Below are 18,764 nucleotides of genomic sequence, written 5' to 3'. Positions count from 1 at the left end.
ATGTGGTGTATTTGGAGGGAGCGGAATTGGCGAACTTTTGAGGACAGGGACAAATCCGATGACCAGTTGCTCGCTTATTTTAGTGGTTCTCTCTTTGATTGGTCTAGGGCTTGGGAACTCACCTCTAGTGATTCTCTCCCTTTATTCCTTTGCTCTCTCCTTTGTAATTAGTTCTTTGTTGTTTTCCGTTTGTTTTCTTGTTCTCTTTTCTTTCTTCTGTTTGTTTCTTTCTCTGTATTTTCTGTTCTGCCTCTGTTTTCATGAGGTAGCCTTTTGAATGTACTTCTTTCTTACTCATCAAAAAAATAATAATAATAATTGTAAAGATGAAGTTTGGTGTGATATTGTTGCCATGGATGTTAGTCATTTCCTCCTTTGGTGTAGCCTTGGCAATATGATAGGCATGCTATCCATGATGGCCTTAGAAATACTTATACCTTTAAAATTAGAAAGTTTGAATTTGTCCTTTTGCCAATCAAGAAGGAAAGAGCTCCTAAATCTTTCAAAGAGGAGGGTAGTAATTTTCTTATTTTTTTCAATTTTAATATAAGATAAAAGTACTAGGGTGGTGTACATGTTGGTGGCTAAAGAAAAGTGGAAGCTTGTTAGTGTACTGTATAGCCTGCCTAACAAAGCGCACTATCTAATTAATCTAAAGGAGCATGAAGAATTGAATAGGCAAGTTATGGACCTCGTGGAGATTTTGAAGAAGGGATATATTAGAGGAAACATGGCCCCTTGTGTAGTACCGACCTTACTCATGCCAAAGGAGGATATGGCACTTGATAGATGTGTGTTAATAGCCGCACCATTATCCAAATTATTATCAAATTATCCAGTCATATTACAAGAATTGATGACATGTTCAAAAGGAATTTATTTTAAATTTGGATCATGAAATACTTAAGTATATTAATAGTTAAGCAAGTTTAAATCTGCGTTATGCCAATTGGGTAGCTTTTAAATTTGGATCATGAAATACTTAAGTGTATTAATATTTAAGCAAGTTTAAATCTGCGTTATGCCAATTGGGTAACTTCCTTACCAGCAATAAACTTTGTGTTTAAATTTGAAACATTAGTGGATAGTGAAACCAAGTTGCCTCTTCTCTTTTGTAAGGAACACAAAGGGTTAGGGTTCCTTGATGATTCTTGATGATTGAGAAGCTATTAATTGGTGTCTAAGGCCTTAGGGTTTAGGGTTTTAGGGTTAAAGATAATTAAGGAGGTATTTAGGACTGATCTAGGGTTTTAGATGGATGGTGGATTGAATGAGTGGTTGATGATTGCATGGGAATTCAACAACATTGAGCGAGTCACTATCTCCAATTCTTGAGACTTCTTCTAGGGAGACTCTACCTCCAAAGAAAGAGAACTTGATAAGAACCAAAACACTTTGAGAAAGAGAGTCAATTTTGTACCTAATGCTATTTTAGTTTGGCTAAAGAGACTAAATACTTCGGTACCGATTCATACTAATGTATTGTTTCAAGTTTATCGCTATACATATATAAGATTTGAAATTCACATATTTTATAACTCCAATTATTAATCTAAGTATATTAACCCATTGTATTAGCTCAAACATGGTTTATGACTCTTTTATTTATAATAATATTTTATTAAACTCAAAAACATAGTTTGTAGTCAATGATGAAATTGAGTGTTTCATCTGCGAATACTATAACATGTCATCTACGATGATTTGTCTTGATCATGGAAGTTCAGACCTTTAGTTGATGTGTTGGTGGGTCTTAAGTGTGTAAGACACATTGAATTGGACCATTATGAGATTGATTATTCAATTAAAAACTGTCACCTGAATAATAAATCTCACGATTTCTATTTTCATAAACTCTCAATCCTGAGAGGATTATGAACCCAATCATAAAATGTAGGCTGCTTTCATATATCAAGAGTGGGATCTAATCTAACAGTCAAAATCTCAATATATTGGGTAACTACACATAGTGTTGAGGAAACACATATCCCAGGATGGAATCCACAATCTCTTTCTATAGAGACACAAATTATCCCTTTGAGATAAGTTTAATGGAAACCAGTTATTCAAAGTACTGGGCCCAGCCACTTTAGTAAAGAGTTACTAAAGTTTATATTTAATGAAATTATATTTCATAAAATATATGAATAAATAAAAGATTAAACTAGAGACTTAAGGAATGAAATTGTGATTTACAAAGTGATAGTTTATTATGACTTTATTCATTATGGATGTTTCTTGGAGGGTTCAAATGATATTATATTAGAGCCTTGAGTTATAATTTATTAATAAGATCTAAAGTACAATTATATTTCCATAATGGTACATGTTATATAATTAATGGTAACTTTGGGCCCATCAAGAGTTGATGGAAACTCGAAACTCATTGGAGCTAGAGTCTTATTTGTCCCTTTGGTCCTATCCCAAAAGACTAACCCAATTAGATAATCAGTTGTTTATTTAATAAGAGTTATTAAATAAAATAACTGCCTAGGAAATAAAAATGTACATACGATTAAAAGAAGAGATAATTGTTTTCTCTGTATCATCTCTTGAACAAAGTTTTCCAAAAAATATAAAGAACATACGTAAGTACTCAACATAGGGAGGTGGTGCTAGATATTTGTATTATATGTTGGAAAATAAAAGGTATTAGACAAAGAAATACAAGTATTAGGTGGTGGTGTTTGAATGGGGAAAACAATATGTATTTAAAGATAAAATGATCAAAGAAGGCACGTGGAACTTAGACGAATATGTTGATGAAATGTAGAATGAAATGACTAATTGTGTTAAAAGAGTGATTAAAGTCATAATTGAAAAATCGAAAGGATATGGGTGATTGACTAAGAAGACTTGGTGGTGGAATAAGGAGGTTCAAGTAGCAATTAGGGTAGAGCGATAGAGATATACAAGCCTACCTAGATGTAGACAATGCTGCTTATGAAAATTATAAAGTGATGAAAGAGGGAAGCAAAAAATGTTGTCCAAGAGGTTAAATGTAAGGCTTCTGATAAATTACATAGCAAGTTGGCAACAGAATATGGATAAAGAAAAATATTTAAAAACTCTAAGAAGAGAAGAAATGAAAACAAGAGACATGAATGATGTATGGTGCATTAAATATGGAGATCATAGAGTGTTAGAAAGAATAAGTACAATTAAGAGAGATGTATAAGTTAATTTGATTAACATTTTAATGATAACAATATAAAATATTGGAGAAAATTGAGTAACCCAAAGGAGAATAGAAACCGTGGATTTCTTCAAATAATTAGGGATGCATTTAGAATGATGAAAATGGGAAAGCCGTGGGATTGGGTGAAGTTGCTACTGAAGTTTAGATGTGTTTGGGTGAAGTGGTTGTATTCTGGTTGACAAAATTTGTCAATAAGATCTTAAGTGTTAACAAATGCCTAGTGAGTGAAGGATAATTACTTTAATACCAACTTACCAGAACAAGGGGGATATTCAAAACTATACAAATTACTATGAAATTAAACTTATGAGTCACACTATAAAAAATTGGTAGAGAGTGACTAAACATTGATTAAGACATGAAACAACAATATCAGATAATCAATTTGGTTACATGCCATAATGATCTATCAAAGTAACCTATTTTCTTACTAAGACATCTAATGTAAAAATTTAGAAAGTCTGCAAAGATTTTAATATGATTTTTATCAACCTAGAGAAAATATATGATAGGTCTCTAAAATGGGAATGTGGTGGTTTTAAAAAATGAAATGAGGTTCTTTAGAGTATAGTAAGTTGATTATGTATATATATATATATATATAATATAGTTGTAACTAGTGTGAGAACAAGTGGAGGCATTACAAGTGAGTTTCTTATATATCACTATGGGTTTGCATCAAGAATGAGTTCACTAAATGGATTCAAGAGAAATTGGTTGGTATCTACTTTATTATATAATTTTAGTGGATGAAACTAGATGATGAGTTAATGAAAAAATAGAAATTTGGCAAGACACTCTAGAATCTGAAGGTTTTCGATTAAGTAGAATTATAACAAAGTACATGGAATATAATATTAGCAAAAGTTTAAAATAAAAATAAAAAAAGATGAAGGGGCGGTATGACTCAATAGTCAAGAGATATTAAAGAAATGAAACTATCTATATCTTGAATCAATAATTCATTAAGATGGGAAATTTGAAGATGATGTAAATTATAGGTTAAGAGAAGAGTAGATGAAATGGATAAATGCATTAGGAGTATTGTATGATCATAGAATTTTTACCAAGTAAAAATGAAAATTTGATAAGACAACTATAACACCAATTATGCTCTATGTTACTAAAAGTTAAACTATTAAGAAGCAACATATTCATAAAATGAGTTTAATTCAAATGAGATGTTATGATGGATAAGTGGATACACAAAAAGATAGGATTGGAAATAAGGAAATTCGATTAAAGGTAGGGTAGCCCTTATTGATGAAATGATGAGGATAATTGGTTGAGATGGTTTGATCATGTTTAGAGGAGAATGGTTAATACACCAGTAAAAAAGAATGAGTTGTTTCAAGTTAAGGGAACGAAAAAAGGGAAAGGAAGACCAAAATTAATATAAGTAGAGTAGTTTTTTTTAGAGAAGGGGAAATACCAATTAAAGAAGTATCAGAGACATGACTTTAGACGGATAAGAATGAGGAAAAAAATACATGTATCTACTCTAACTAATCTAAAGAGAATCCATAGCCAATGCCAAAATTTTTGGGATAAAGGCTTAGTGGCTGCTATAGTTGATGTCCTCCACCCCCAATTTAATATTAGCCTCACTACCTTTAACCAAAAGATACAATTCTACATACTTAGTTCATGCATTATTATTATTTTTTTTTTATAAGTTACTTAGTTCATGCATTATATTACATTAAATGTTCCAACTTATCACTCACATGAAATCCTAAGGGTTGGCCTAGTAATTCCTAAGTGTCAAGAGATCCATGAGCTTTTAAGTTTAAAGTTCCTAACCAACATCTTGGAACCTTCAAGAAATTCCGCCCTATAATTACCTAGTGTGTATGAGATGTAGAAACTATATACGGGAGAATAGTCAAACAGCCATAGATCTCTATAAGGTGATTAGCAAACCAAATTAAAAAAAGGCTTTTTACTCATGCTGCTAAGCAAGTTTTACAATTACTTTTTTGGAAAAAATTCTTGTACCTGGAGCATCCCATCTCAGACTGCCGTCAATTCCCTTCAGTGTAGGAGACAAATGCAGCTTGATTCTAGTGCAATCGAGTGTGTTTAAAGATATTTTTTCCCCCTTCTCCCGTTTAGATATAGTGATGATTTGGTCCATTAGAGTAGGAGGAGTTTTTTCTATGGTAATGATTCGGTTGACCATCTATTTCTTCATTGTCCTTTTGCTTCGGATCTATGGTCTATGGTTTTGGGCCTTTTTGGAGTTTCTTGGGTTATGCCGCACTCTGTTCTGGGGCTGTTATGGTGTTGGCAAGGCAGCTTTGGTCGTCATCGAAATGGTTATATTTGGTCCATCATTCCTCATTGCTTATTGTGGTGTCTTTGGAGGGAGAGGAATAGTAGATGTTTTGAAGATACTGAGAAATCAATTCCTGACCTCAAGCTTCTCTTTTTTAGAACTTTAAGGGATTGGTTGTTTGCTTTACAAGATAAATCTTTCCCCTCTTTTATTGATTTCCTAGACTCTTGCAATTTTTGTATTTGATTTCTTTTCCCTTGTTCACTCCCTGTGCACTAGGGTGTCCCCTTTATATCAATATATCTTATTACTTATCAAAGAAATGGCATTGCTAAGGGTTGCACTAAACACTAATTTTGAGGGCGATTAATGTTTCTGCTCTAGGAGGCTAATTGGGAGAGAGATTAGTGTTTTTGATATAGGAGACATGTAATATGTAGCCCATATGGACAAAGAAATATGCAAGCATATAAAATAATGTCTCTCCCAAACAAAAACAAGAAACCTTCAACAAACAACAACAAATTCCAAAACAAGTCTCTCCCAAAAAGGCAATCAAATTCTAAACACATAATTTAGAAGTTCTCTATTCTTTATGTACTATTGGACACATTTCAAAACTTTAATATTGCTCATTTGCTATAATAATTTATTCAACTATGACACTAGCTACACTATATAGTATTGAACGTTGGGTTGTTAAAAAGTAATATATTTATAAAATGGGTGTAATTGAAATAAGAATATTATGATGGATATGTCCAAATACAAGGAAAGATAGAATTTGAAATGAGGAAATTTATTAAAAATAAGTGTCGTCCCTATTGTTGAAAAGATGAGAGAGAGTATAGATGGTTTGGTCATATTCAAAGAAAAATGATTAATGCTCTAGTGAGAAGAAGTTGATATAAGTTGAGTGGATGAAAAAAGATATAGAAAACAAAAAAAAAAATATATATATATATATATATATCACTAATAAGAGTAGTAAAAAAGAATATATCAATTAAGGAAGTAATAGATAGTGTGACTTCAGATAGAATAGAATAATAATAAAAAAATACATGTTGTTGACGCTAACTAGTCTATTGAGGATCCATAATCGACCTTAAAATTTTGAGAGTAAGGCTTGGTTATTGTTATTGTTATTATCATTGTATTGTTATATATTTTATATAGAGCAGAATAATTTGTTTCTTTCTTCTTAATCAGGACTACTTGACAATCTCAATTTACAAATTGCACTGTTTGAACTTTCATCATGCACTCACAATGCAAGTCTAATTAATGATGTTATTTGTTAGTAGAATAACACTACAACTAAGCTGATATTGACTTGTACGTAAGACTGTAGAAGATATGAAGAGGTTATTTATCGAGATCAGACCTATTGAAGAGGCTAATAATAAGGAAGTTGTTTAACTTAAGGATATTGATAAGACAATATATATTTAATTTGGTGTTTCACGATAAAGATTTGTCTTCTAAAGCATGTAGTATTGTCCACTTTGCATTTCCATCTTTTTAAAGTTGTTCAGAGTTCTTTGTCTACTTCTTTTGAAGTTTGTTTACTGAAAATTGTTAATCACACATTTTTGTGTTTGGAATACCTAGCATTGGGTTTAATGTATACATAACCAATAGTGTTTCAATTGGCATGTGTTACTCTAAATTAAAGTCATAGTTCATTTAGATTTGCTTGATATTTTATGAAGAAATCCTTAACAGTGATGCTATGAATAGATTACTCAGGATAACAAAAGTGGATTCAATCAGGTGGAAGTGCAAAAGCATAAAGACCACTAGGCATTAAAGGAAGAGTTGAAGCAGCTAATTGAAGTTTTACAATAAGCAAATGCAATTATAAAACTTGGGGGAAATAATATATTTAGATTATATATAAGCTAATACGCACTAATTAGCAATATTACAAGACACAATAACCGGCTTATAGAAGTTTAAAAAAAGTAGCAGCAACATACGCTAAACCCTTGAAGGTGATATTAAAGGCTCTCTTTCTCTCTGACATAAGAATTCATTTTTTTATTTCTTTTGGCAGTAGGTATAAGATTTCTTAGTACTTTTTTTCTTTATTAAATATTACGTAGTACAATTTTTTAATCACTTTTTGGGTTTGTTCAGTTTTTTTCCTTAGAAATGATAAAATCCTAGTGATTGCATGAACTAAACGAAAAAGGAATGGACAATGACATATTATTCTATAAATAGAAAAAGGGTTTTTCTATAAGTAGAAAGATGTGTGAGAAAGAAAAAGAGAGAAACCTGGAGCTGGCGTAATCAAAGAGCTTTCCTGTGGCAGAAAAGACCATGAGAGCAATTTCAGCATCGCAGAGAGTTGAGAGCTCGCAAGCCTTCTTAAAAAGCCCCCTCCTCCTCTTTGAGAAAGTCACCTGCCTTGCCGTTGTGTTGTCAATCTTCTTAATCTCAATTTTCTTTCTCGTCATTTTTCCCGGGTAAGTGATCAGACCCTTTGCATCAAATCAAACCAAATTATATCAGAACAAACTAGTATTTATAAATAGCATGATTTATAGTACAGATAGTATTAGTATATTTAGAGAATAGTTCGAAAATAAATGTTAGAAATAAAAATAAATAAAACTGTACGGAAGAGGAATAATTATCTTTGATAGAATCTCAATCAAAGTATCAGATCAAAATCGTGTCCTAGATTACAAATCTATTTTGTTCATGATTGTAGATCATGAACAAAATTAAACACGAAAAACAAAAGACAAAAGACAAAAGAAGAAAAATGAAAGCAACAGTTAAACTAGTTTTTTTTTTTACCAAAAAGAGAAAGAGAATTAGGATAAATTATAGACAGAAGAATAGGGACTAAAATTTTAAAAAATAAATAAAAGATTCTTTAAAACTTAAAGAAATAAAAAAACTGCACTTGCTTACCCAAAAAAAGAAGTAAAAAAAGAAAACAAAATCTAAGCAAAGCTTCACACAAAATGTCAATCAATAGAGCAGATCTTTTACAAGTCTTGTGGTTATAAAACAGAGAGAGGGGTATGTACTATGAACAAGAAAGGAAAAAAGCAAAAGGAAAAGATGGGTTTTGCGTAAAAGAGAAAAAAGAGTGGCACTTTGCCAAATTTAGCCAAGAATCTAAAAGAGTGAAACCAACTCACGAAGAAGAAAAGTAAGAAGAAGTGTTAAAAGCACTGTGAATGGGTACGGTAAAGAAGATTTTAGGAAGAAGAAGAACAGTGAACCCTACCTTAGCTATATAGTACATCCAAGCTCATTGAGTTCGCAAATTAGTTGCAACGGATGGTGGGAGATAAAGGGATTGGCCAGCTTTCCTATTTTCATCTTTTGCCTTTCTTTGTTTCAAAGTTATTGTCGTTTTTAATGCTGCTGTTGTCATCTCCCACAAAACCAGAAATGAAGCCACCAATGGTTTGAAGAGAGAGAAAGAGGGAATGACTGAGACCAATAGCTTTTAGAGAGAGAGAGAGAGAGAAAGTGACTGAGACAGAATGAACTAGGTTTATATTTTGTGGGGGACCATTACCATAAGTTCAAGAAAATTAAGATTCCATTTATGGCCGAGCAAAGGGGCTGTCTGCAATTTCAGAATTTGGTCATATATGGTGAAATTTTGGTAAAGGGAATCTAATGAACATTTGTGGGGCATTCTAGGAATATATATACATATATATATATATAACCTATACTCAATTGCTTAGCAAAAAAAATATATATATATATATATACTCAATTATTAATTTAAATATTACCTATGTTTGGCACTAGCTTATAATATTAGCACATTTTTGGCAAAAAATTTTAATAAAAAATTAAATATGTTGTTCCTAAATGGACACTTTAGTGTGTAATAATCAATCTATACGTACAAGTTTTTGTGCGGTAGAGGATAAAGACTGAAATTCAAGTTTTCAAAAAGGAGATTCATAACCATACACTTAGATTTTATTAGAGTTGAATTTTTATCTCAAATTCAATATATAAATATATATTAATATAAATAAAGGTGAAATATTATTTTGATTTGCAAATTTTATCAAATTTTTGTTTTTCATTCCTCAAACTTTACTAAAAATTTATTTTTCGTCCTCAAAATTCATCAATATTAGTTCATGCAACGTTATGTAAAAATACATGATTACTATAGTAATCATGTAAATTTACATTATCACTATTTATTTTGCATTTTTTTATGTATTTCGATGATAAAAAAAGAGTGAATGGTAGTCATTGTATATGAAGAAAAAAACAATTTAAAAAATCAAGGATAATTGATATTTTAATTAAAAATATTGTAAAATAGATAATTTGATATAAGTATTTTGAAAAATAAAAGAATAAAATAGAAAATATAGGTTCTTATGTTAAAATAACAGAAATTTTTGCACAATTAATGCAAATTTTCTAAACTTTATAAAGAATATTTTTCAATAGTGTAAAATAAAAAATAGAGGAAAAAAAATTTCAATAGTTTAGAATAAAAAAAGAAAAACTTTTTGAAGTTTAATGACAAAAATTGAAGTATTTTTAATAATTTTAGGACAAAAAGAACATTTTAATAATTTAAAAATGAAAAATAAATTTTTAATATAGTTTAAAGATTAAAATAATATTTTAACTTATATATATATATATATGACAGGTAAACATTAAAAAGTTTTATTTTTATTAATTATTTTATTTGTTGAGGTTGCTTTCCGTACAAATGCCATGCCAACAGAAATCATGACATGTTTGTACCCTCGTACGCGTCATGTCTGCCACCCTACTAATTCTTGCCTTATTTACTGCTCGTTTATTGCTTTTTTTAGGATTTCCCATTTCATGATTTTAATTTTGTAGTTACTCTGTTAGAGCATTCTTAACAGCTGTTGTAAATATTATATCATTTTGCCACATCAAAAATCTACTATATTATTTTATCACATCATTTTACAATGTCCCACTTATTAGATGTTCTATATTTTTACCACTTCATTTAAATATTATTTTTTAATTCTTTTTAATTCTTATTTTATCCTTTCTTTATTATTTGTTCAACGGTAACATTTTCCATTTTCTTTCAAATCTCAATGGTAACATTTCAAACAATACTCTTAATTTTTTTTTTTTTTTTTGTTAGAAACCGACCAGCCTAGGCTTCAAACAATACTCTTAATTTTTTTTTTTTTTTTAAGAAACCGGCCAGCCTGGGCTTCAAACAGTACTCTTAATTCTTTTTTTTCTTTTTTCTTTTTTTAGAAACCGGCCAGTCTAGGCTTTATTGAAAGAACCTCAATGGGCATCAAATGAAACTAGAGGCGCAATGTCAGCTGGGATGTAATCCAGCCACACCTGCTGCCCTGTACAAAGTTTGGCCTATTGTGAGCATCAGCCACAGTATTACATGCATGACAAAATTCTGAAAATTGAAAATACTCTTAATTCAACTATCATATTTTTAACTCAAATACTTAGAACCTGTCATATCCAATAACTCAAATAACTCAAATCCAATAACATTAACTCACACAAAACCCATTGAATTAAACATAGTTGAGCTTGCCACTTCCTTGATGACAAATAGTACTTAAATTTAACACAACAAAACAATTGGCTAATACTAAACTTAACACAACAAAACAACATAGCCAATGAGTTTTAATGGTAGCTTCATAAAAACAAAATGAAACAAATAAACCAAATCAAAAGTTTTAATGGCAACTCCATAAAGAAAAGGAGACAAATAAACAAAACCAAAAGTTTTTATGACTCTCCTTGTAATTGCCATAAATGTTCAACGAGATTCATTTGGAGTTGAGAATGAACTTCTCGATCCCTAATGCATTGATGAATTTGAATGAATTCCGTAAATTCATTTGTTGGCTCACGTGACATTGGTGTACATGAAATCTCATCAATTTGTTCATAATCTAAGTCCACTACTTCAGCTTCATCTCGCTCATCTTTAATAATCATGTTATGAAGAATTATGCATGTTTTCATAATGTCTTGTAGTGTTTAATGATAGAAAAACCATGCAGGTCCACATACAATAGCAAATCGTGCTTGAAGCACTCCAAATGCATGCTCTACATCCTTCCTATATGCCTCTTGAACTTTTGCAAATAATTTTCTTTTTGCTCCTAGTGGCCTTAGGATTGTCTTCACAAATGTTGACTATTGTGGATATATGTCATCGGCAAGATAGTATCCCATTGTGTAATCATCACCATTAATTGAGTAATTAACTGCAGGAGCACATCCTTGTGCAAGCTCAGAAAATACATGAGATCGCTCCAACACTTTAATATCATTGTTTGACCCAGGTAACCCAAAAAATGAGTGTCATATCCAAAGATCATATGAAACCACTGCTTCCAAAATAATATTTGGCTCACTAATATGACCACAATACATCACTTTCCATGCAGTTGGACAATTTTTTCATTTTCAATGCATGCAATCAATACTTCCCAACATGCCTGGAAATCCACGGTTTTGGCCATAGGCTAACAATCTAGCGATGTCTTCATTGTTTGGTGACCTCAAGTATTCCTCTGAAAAAATAGCAACCGCTGCTGCAACAAATTTTTTCAAACTAGTTATTGCAATGGTTTCTGTTATTCTCACATATTCATCCATAAAATCAGCCGCTACTTCATAAGCAAGCATCCTAAGTGCAGCGGTCATCTTTTGAAGGGGAGATAGACCAAGCTTTTTCGCAGCATTTCTTTTTTGGGTAAAGTAAGGTTCATGAGCTTCTACCCTAAATAAGATTCGGAGAAAAAGAGAACGTCTCATTCGAAATCTCCTTCGAAATAAGTTGGGAGGATATACAGGTTCTTCGGCAAAGTAGTCATCATAAAGCCTTCTATGGCCTGCCAAATGATTACGTTCGATATATCGACGATGCTTAAGTTGTGATGTCGAACCCGTGAGAAGTTTTATAATTATCTCATCTTCATCTGAGTCGTCATCAAGCAATTTACGAAAAAAAGAACGACCCATGGAGATAAACTATAAGAAAACATTAGAAAGCAATTATCAATATAAATGCCATTATCATAATATGAAATGAAATCAATAACTTTAAAAGAAAGTTTATATCTCAATATAAATTATATACATTTTTTTATATCTCAATATAAGTCATCACATGTGTCACTACTTGAACTATCTTTTACTTCTCTATAAATATTGGGAAAAGAATTGACATTTAACTTTTAATTTTGATAATTTTTTCTCCCAATTCATGCCATTCATATACATATTCATTAAGCTCTCTCTCTCTCTCTCTCTCTATATATATATATATATATATATAGAGAGAGAGAGAGAGAGAGAGAGAGAGAGAGAGAGAGAGAGATTAAGCAGTCCTACTTTTTGTGAATTAGAGAAAAATTATAATAATTAGGACGGAAAAAGAAGACAACATAAATAGGGGAGAAAAAGGTTTTATTCAATTGTTGATCATATTTTTGGTATTGGAGGAGAGGAATGTTTAAAAATAAAGAGTAGGAAAAAAAAAGGGAATTCATACAAACACTGTGAAACAATTCCAGCTTAAAGCCAATAGGCTATGAATATGAGTACATGGAGACAATTCAAAGAGCTCAACCTTATGTAAACACAAACTCTATTGTCCAACCACTAATTCCAATCATTTCATTTACAAGTAAGCAGACGATTCAGAGAATGCATACATGTGACATTGTATCCTAACATGTGAATAGAACTAGTTGATCATGTAATAAAAAAACTATACCAAGTAATTTGTCAACACCCACCACCAATTTGTGTAAAATCTATTTTCTTTTGACAGTAATCATCAAGGAGAAAATCTCTTATGTATGGCAAGTTAATCCACCACCACAGCACTGCTATTAAATAATTTTTTTCCTCTCACATTAGTAATATAAATGATCAAACCAACATTCAATACAGGACACTTCAGATGCATCAAGGAAAAAGTCTTAGTAAACATGTCATAACACATGCAGTCTAGGAATAGCACAAGGAAGAAATCAAATGCAAAACATAAAACACTATTCAAAGTAAATAGAGTTTAAGAAAAAGGGGTCAAAGAGTAATCATTTCTTATGACATCTACAAGCCTTAAAGCTTTCATAGTTTGATGGTATTGACATCATCTTCACTGCCTCTACAACTTACCAATTGAGAATCAAAAAACCATAAACTAATAATAATAAGTCAATAGCAGAAATTCCATGGTAGATACTCAAAACATAACAAAATGGAATTAGGCACACCTACTACAGACAAAAAAAAAAAAAAAAAAAAATTCTTTGCCAAGATATGCCAACCTACACAAATGGGGTAGAACAATCAAATAACAGTATCTAACTACAAAACCAAGATTGACTACCCATATACGTCGTAAGGACAAATTCCCAACAATAAACAAACCAAAATACAAGATAATGCAAAGCTAAACAACCACATATCCAATTGGCAAATAGCAGGAAGAAAAATCTGCAAAAGCTGGAGAGTTGTACAGGTTTTTTTGTAATATAAATTCAAACATAGAAAATACACGACATTTTATATAAGCTAAAATGTTAGGATTACTTACATGATAGTGGCCTACTAGAATCTACAACGAAATCACATAATAGAAGAGTCAAGACCTTTTGCTAAGATCACAAAATACATATCAAGGCCTAAAGTCAGCTACACCCAAAAAATGCCACAAAATACATATCACGTCCTAAAATTAGTTACTACCAAAATAAGGTTGAAACAAGACATCACCAACATCATCTCAACCCAATGAATGACTTGATCTTTGTTTTGCAAGGATTTCATTTTTGAGTCCATCATAAAAAGTTTTTTGGTCTTCGTTCATGCCACTTGTGTCTAGCATCATAATTCTTTTCTTCTCTTTCAACTCTTGCAAGCGAACCTTTTCCACTTTGATACGTACTTTCTCTTTTTCGGCTACACAACCTTCTTCAAGAACTTTCATTTTATTTTTCAAATATTCTGTTGTAATATCTTTCCCATCATCTTTTCTCTTCCGATTAGCCTTTTCAGTTTTTCTACCTATTGGCCTCTCGAAATCCATAATGCCATCTACCCCCCCTCCTTGATCTATTAAATCTGGAGTTTGAGACATTTCTTTTCTTGAATCTCCCCTAGGCATAGTAGATGCCCACTTTGGATAATCCTTCAAGATTAGCCAACAATGTTTAAATTGAAAAACGGAACCATGAATTTCTTTAAACAATTCCTTTGCCTTCTCAATCTAAAAAAAATAAAATAAATATAACATAATTAGTTTCTTCAAACAATTCATTTGTGTTATAAAACTAAAAAAATTAAAGACCATTGCAAAATTTATACCTTGTCATGAGCCGTGGTTCCACTTTCATTCTTTGCTTCAATTTTAGCTAAGGACCCAACAAATTTAACTGTTTCCCTATTAATTGTTCCCCATCGAGTTGTTAGGGATGCAACACTACGTGTAGAATCAGTCTTGTGGTCCATAAAGTATTTCGCAACTTTGCCATGAAATGTTGTTTTATGTTGCTCATTACCATACACAGGATCGACACTGGTATCGAGCCATGCTGCTATAAGCAGCTTGTCTTGCTCAGCACTAAAGTTGACACCACGTGCTGGTTTTTTCTTAGAAGTGGCAACTTCATCATTCAGTGGAGAATCTTCGACTAACAGGGGACTACTTTCAGATACATCAAAAAGTTCATCCTCAAGATTAATATTCCCTCGTACGAGATCAGTGAATGATGAATAATTCATTGAGTCCATGCTCTAAATAGATATGGAGACTGCTTGCTCTAGTTTGTTAATTACAACAAAATATATCATTACTAAACTTTGTCAATGTATCTCTCTAGCAAATTTGCTAAACTCAAAATGTGAGCCCTCATCAAACACATGCACATGTGAGAGTCGAGCCCCCCCCCCCCCCCCCCCCCCCCAAAAAAAAATACGTGAGGCATGGATTCACACAGACACTTGTGAATCCACGCCTCACTTTTTAAGGAAGGTGATCATTATGACTGCCTATGTGACTAAGTCACTACATGGGTTAATATCATATTTTACTTTGACCAAGGCAAAAGCATCATTTTTAATGTTGAATTATTTTCATTAAGTTGGTTGACTATCTCAAAAAATACTTTTGCCTAATATTAACATGAAGTAATTCCCACAGCATATAATAAGAAATTGTTGTTTTGAATTGTTCCGGCCGGAGCAATAGAGAAGATTGTCGGATAGAGTAATTCCCACAGCCTAATATTTTCATTTGTTTTGTTTTGTTTTTAAGAATAAGTAGACTATATTAAAGCTAAAGACAAGAGCAACAGAGAAGATTGTCGGATAGATTAATTTAGGCAGAAAAAATTCATAACACAGCAAACAGCACATATGAACAGAAGATAGAGAGAATCAAAACTAGACATTGAAATACCGAGAGAATCACAGAGAAGACGAAGAACTTACCTGTACGGTGAATCGATGAAATAGTATCGCCCAAACAGAGTAAGACCAGTGAGCTATTCCTATTGTGATTCTCGTGCACAGATTTCACCAGGGCCTCTTTCACGAAACTGGAAGTCCACTCACAAAGTTCTTGTGCAAAGAATTGATTCAAAGAGTCTACTCTCTGATGAGACGAAATGGCTCGGTCAGTTCACCGGGATATAGAACAGAGAGGAGAGACCCACAACCCAAAGGCCTACGCCCACGCCGATCACAATTAGAAATCACAACCAGACCCACAATCAGACCCACAATCGGAAATTACAACCACAACCTAGACCCACAACCAGACCCATGCCGATAGAACAGAGAGGACAGAGCGAATAAAAGGAGAAAAAAAAACCGGTGAAGGATATAGATCAGTGATGGTAGAGACGAAATTGATGGTGGCTCATATTCATGAACGGGAAGACAATAGAGCAACGGGGAAGACCCACAACCAGACCCACGCCGATAGAACAGAGAGGACAGAGCGAACAAAAGGGGAAAAAAAACCGATGAAGGATATAGATTAGTGATGGTAGAAACGAAATTGATGGTGGCTCATATTCATGAACGGGAAGACAATAGAGCAACGGGGAAGAGGGAAGAAGAAAGAGAATGGGAGAGTGGAGATGGAGATGGAGGCGGTGAGCTGAAGGAGAAATGAAAGAGATATGAGGGTGAAAGAGAAATAAAAAATTAATAAACCAATATACCACAGCGTACTATACAGTTGTATATTTGTGATTTTACTGTAACAAGTTGCAAAAAATATAACATTTACAACATCTGATAAATGGGCTCTTTCTGGGTTTGGTGTGGGATATGTGCCAAATATTTAGCATTTGGCACATATCCCACATCTACTGTGGGTGCTCTTACTTCTTCTTCTTTTTCTTCTTCTTGTTTTTTAGATAAATAGTTAAATACTATACGTATGCACTGACTATACAATTCTTATTACCAAAAAAATAAAAAGACTGTACAATTCAATTTCATTTCATTTTATCTTTTGATTCTTTTCTCTCTCTCTTATCAATGTTCTTTTAAGTGTCTGTTTGACTGGTTTTTTTTTGTCAATTTATTTTACTATTTAGTTTATTTTTGTTACTATTTATATATCTCACTGTACTTTTTTGTACTATTTATAGGTCTCACTATACTATTTCAATTAACATTTACATTTACCTACAGTACTTTTAGTAAAAAGTTTTCAGTTTTAGCAAAATAAGCGGATCACAAATAGACCCTAAGGGTGTATTTGGATACCGCTTATTTTGCTGAAACTGAAAAATTATTACTAAAAATACTGTAGATAAAGGTAAAAGTTAGCTGAAATAATACAGTGAGATCCATGAATAATACAAAAAGTACAGTGAGACTCATAAATAGTAGCAAAAATAAACTGAATAGTGAAATAATTTTAATTTTTAATCCTAATCCAAACGCAAATTAAGTTTCTTTCAGTTTGCATTTGGCATTAATAAAAGTTGCCAACTTATTTTACTATTCAGCTTATTTTTGTACTATTTATGGACCCCACTACACTTTTTTAATATTATTCATAAGTCCCACTATACTCTTTCAGCTAATTTTTACTTTTATTTACAGTACTTTCAATAAAAAAATTTCAGTTTCAGCAAAATAAATTGATCCCAAATAGACCCTCAATGATTTTTTTTGTCCAAATACTACTTTCAACATTCTTCCCTCTTTTTGTCAGGAGCACAAAAAAAAGGGTTGTTTGAAATTTAACTTCTATTTTTAAACCCCCACTATAATATGGCAGGTAAGAAAAATAGGTTAATTTCTAATTTCTTCTTCTTTTGTTTGATATTATCATAGAAAAAAACTAGATTTTTCTAATAGTCTTGTTAGGTTAGTTTTATGCATGAGATTCATAATAGTCTTATCATATAAATTAACAGCAAGTTAAATATAACATATATTAAATTTACTACTATCAAATTATAGTGATCAAATGGACAGTGACCTTAAAATAATACTTTTGCTTTAAATAAAACCAAACATGATTGCTGCTAACTGAAGCCCTCAAATAAGTGGGAAAAGTTGGCGAGCATGGGTCGCAACTCATAGAAGAGTCTAGATGAGTATTTTCAAGGCATGTCTAGTTGTTAGGCCTTATAAGCACAAATGCTCAATTGTCATCAAAACACCAACTCTGAGATCTATGAGTGTTTTAATCTATAGCAGCCCTTGTTTTCTTTTTCTTTGGGCAAACCTAAATTGAATCAAGAGGAGAATTCGTCTCATTTACTAGTTGGTTTATGAGGTCGTGCAGAATGTTGGCTTTACAAAGTCTTGTCAGAAAGTTTAACAAAATATTCATAAGAAAGAGAGGAAATGAAAATTTTATTAGACAAAATTTCAAACTCACAAATAAAGAGATCAAGATACTACCTTGAGCACTCTCTACAACTTATTCTCTTGAACACTTTCACATCACACCGCTACCTTATTCTAGGGGGTGAAGTTACAAGAGCTGTCATTAATGTAATGACACTCCATTTCATAATAGAAAATTTTAGAAATGTAGAAAACTCAAAGACACAAATGTTATGCAATGACAATAGACACAAAACAGATATGGAAAAACAAGGGACACAAATTGTTATGGAACATCAAAAGGCACCTTTTGGTTTACCACTTCCAACACAGAAGCCATGCTTTGTAGATGAGATCGAACATCCCCATGCTACTCTCCTACTGCTCAGCTATAAGTCTTGTTACCATCTCCTTTCTTTTTTTTGAAAG

General features: G+C 32.0%; 2 protein-coding genes and 1 non-coding gene across 4 annotated transcripts in view; all 3 read right to left on the bottom strand.

The window, feature by feature from the left end:
- The window catches only part of LOC115968136 (MADS-box protein JOINTLESS-like), a 48,246-nt gene extending 39,274 nt beyond the window's left edge, over window positions 1-8,972 (bottom strand). Inside the window, exons 1-2 of one of the 2 annotated variants that reach the window (XM_031087408.1) lie at window positions 8,728-8,972; window positions 7,761-7,966 (exon numbers count right to left, since the gene is read on the bottom strand). In XM_031087408.1, the coding sequence (XP_030943268.1) occupies window positions 7,761-7,966; window positions 8,728-8,745 (224 nt within the window). In that variant the 5' untranslated portion in view covers window positions 8,746-8,972. Of the gene's footprint in view, window positions 1-7,760; window positions 7,967-8,727 lie in introns of those variants that run through there. The other variant, XM_031087409.1, reaches the window with a different exon arrangement.
- A 2,958-nt stretch (window positions 8,973-11,930) lies between these two features.
- LOC115966610 lies at window positions 11,931-15,269 on the bottom strand. The gene is made up of 3 exons (XM_031085814.1): window positions 14,844-15,269; window positions 14,425-14,667; window positions 11,931-12,497 (listed from the first exon to the last, which is right to left on the bottom strand). Exons 1-3 carry the CDS (start codon window positions 15,267-15,269, stop codon window positions 11,931-11,933), a joined length of 1,236 nt encoding a protein of 411 aa, XP_030941674.1.
- LOC115969662 lies at window positions 13,556-13,641 on the bottom strand. Its single transcript, XR_004087026.1, has one exon. It is a non-coding gene; the product is annotated as a small nucleolar RNA snoR116 (small nucleolar RNA).
- Window positions 15,270-18,764: the final 3,495 nt, after the last annotated feature.

This window comes from Quercus lobata, chromosome 11 (genome assembly GCF_001633185.2).
Source record: "Quercus lobata isolate SW786 chromosome 11, ValleyOak3.0 Primary Assembly, whole genome shotgun sequence".
Classification (NCBI taxonomy): Eukaryota; Viridiplantae; Streptophyta; class Magnoliopsida; order Fagales; family Fagaceae; genus Quercus; species Quercus lobata.
This window is presented reverse-complemented; position numbering and strand designations above follow the sequence as displayed.

Coding starts and splice junctions, on each gene's coding strand:
- LOC115966610 (XM_031085814.1), bottom strand. CDS start 15,269: ATGGACTCAATGAATTATTCATCATTCACTGATCTCGTACGAGGGAAT. Junction 14,668..14,843: donor GAACCACGGCTCATGACAAG/GTATAAATTTTG, acceptor CTAATCTTGAAG/GATTATCCAAAGTGGGCATC. Junction 12,498..14,424: donor GTGTAGCCGAAAAAGAGAAA/GTACGTATCAAA, acceptor GTTTTCTTATAG/TTTATCTCCATGGGTCGTTC.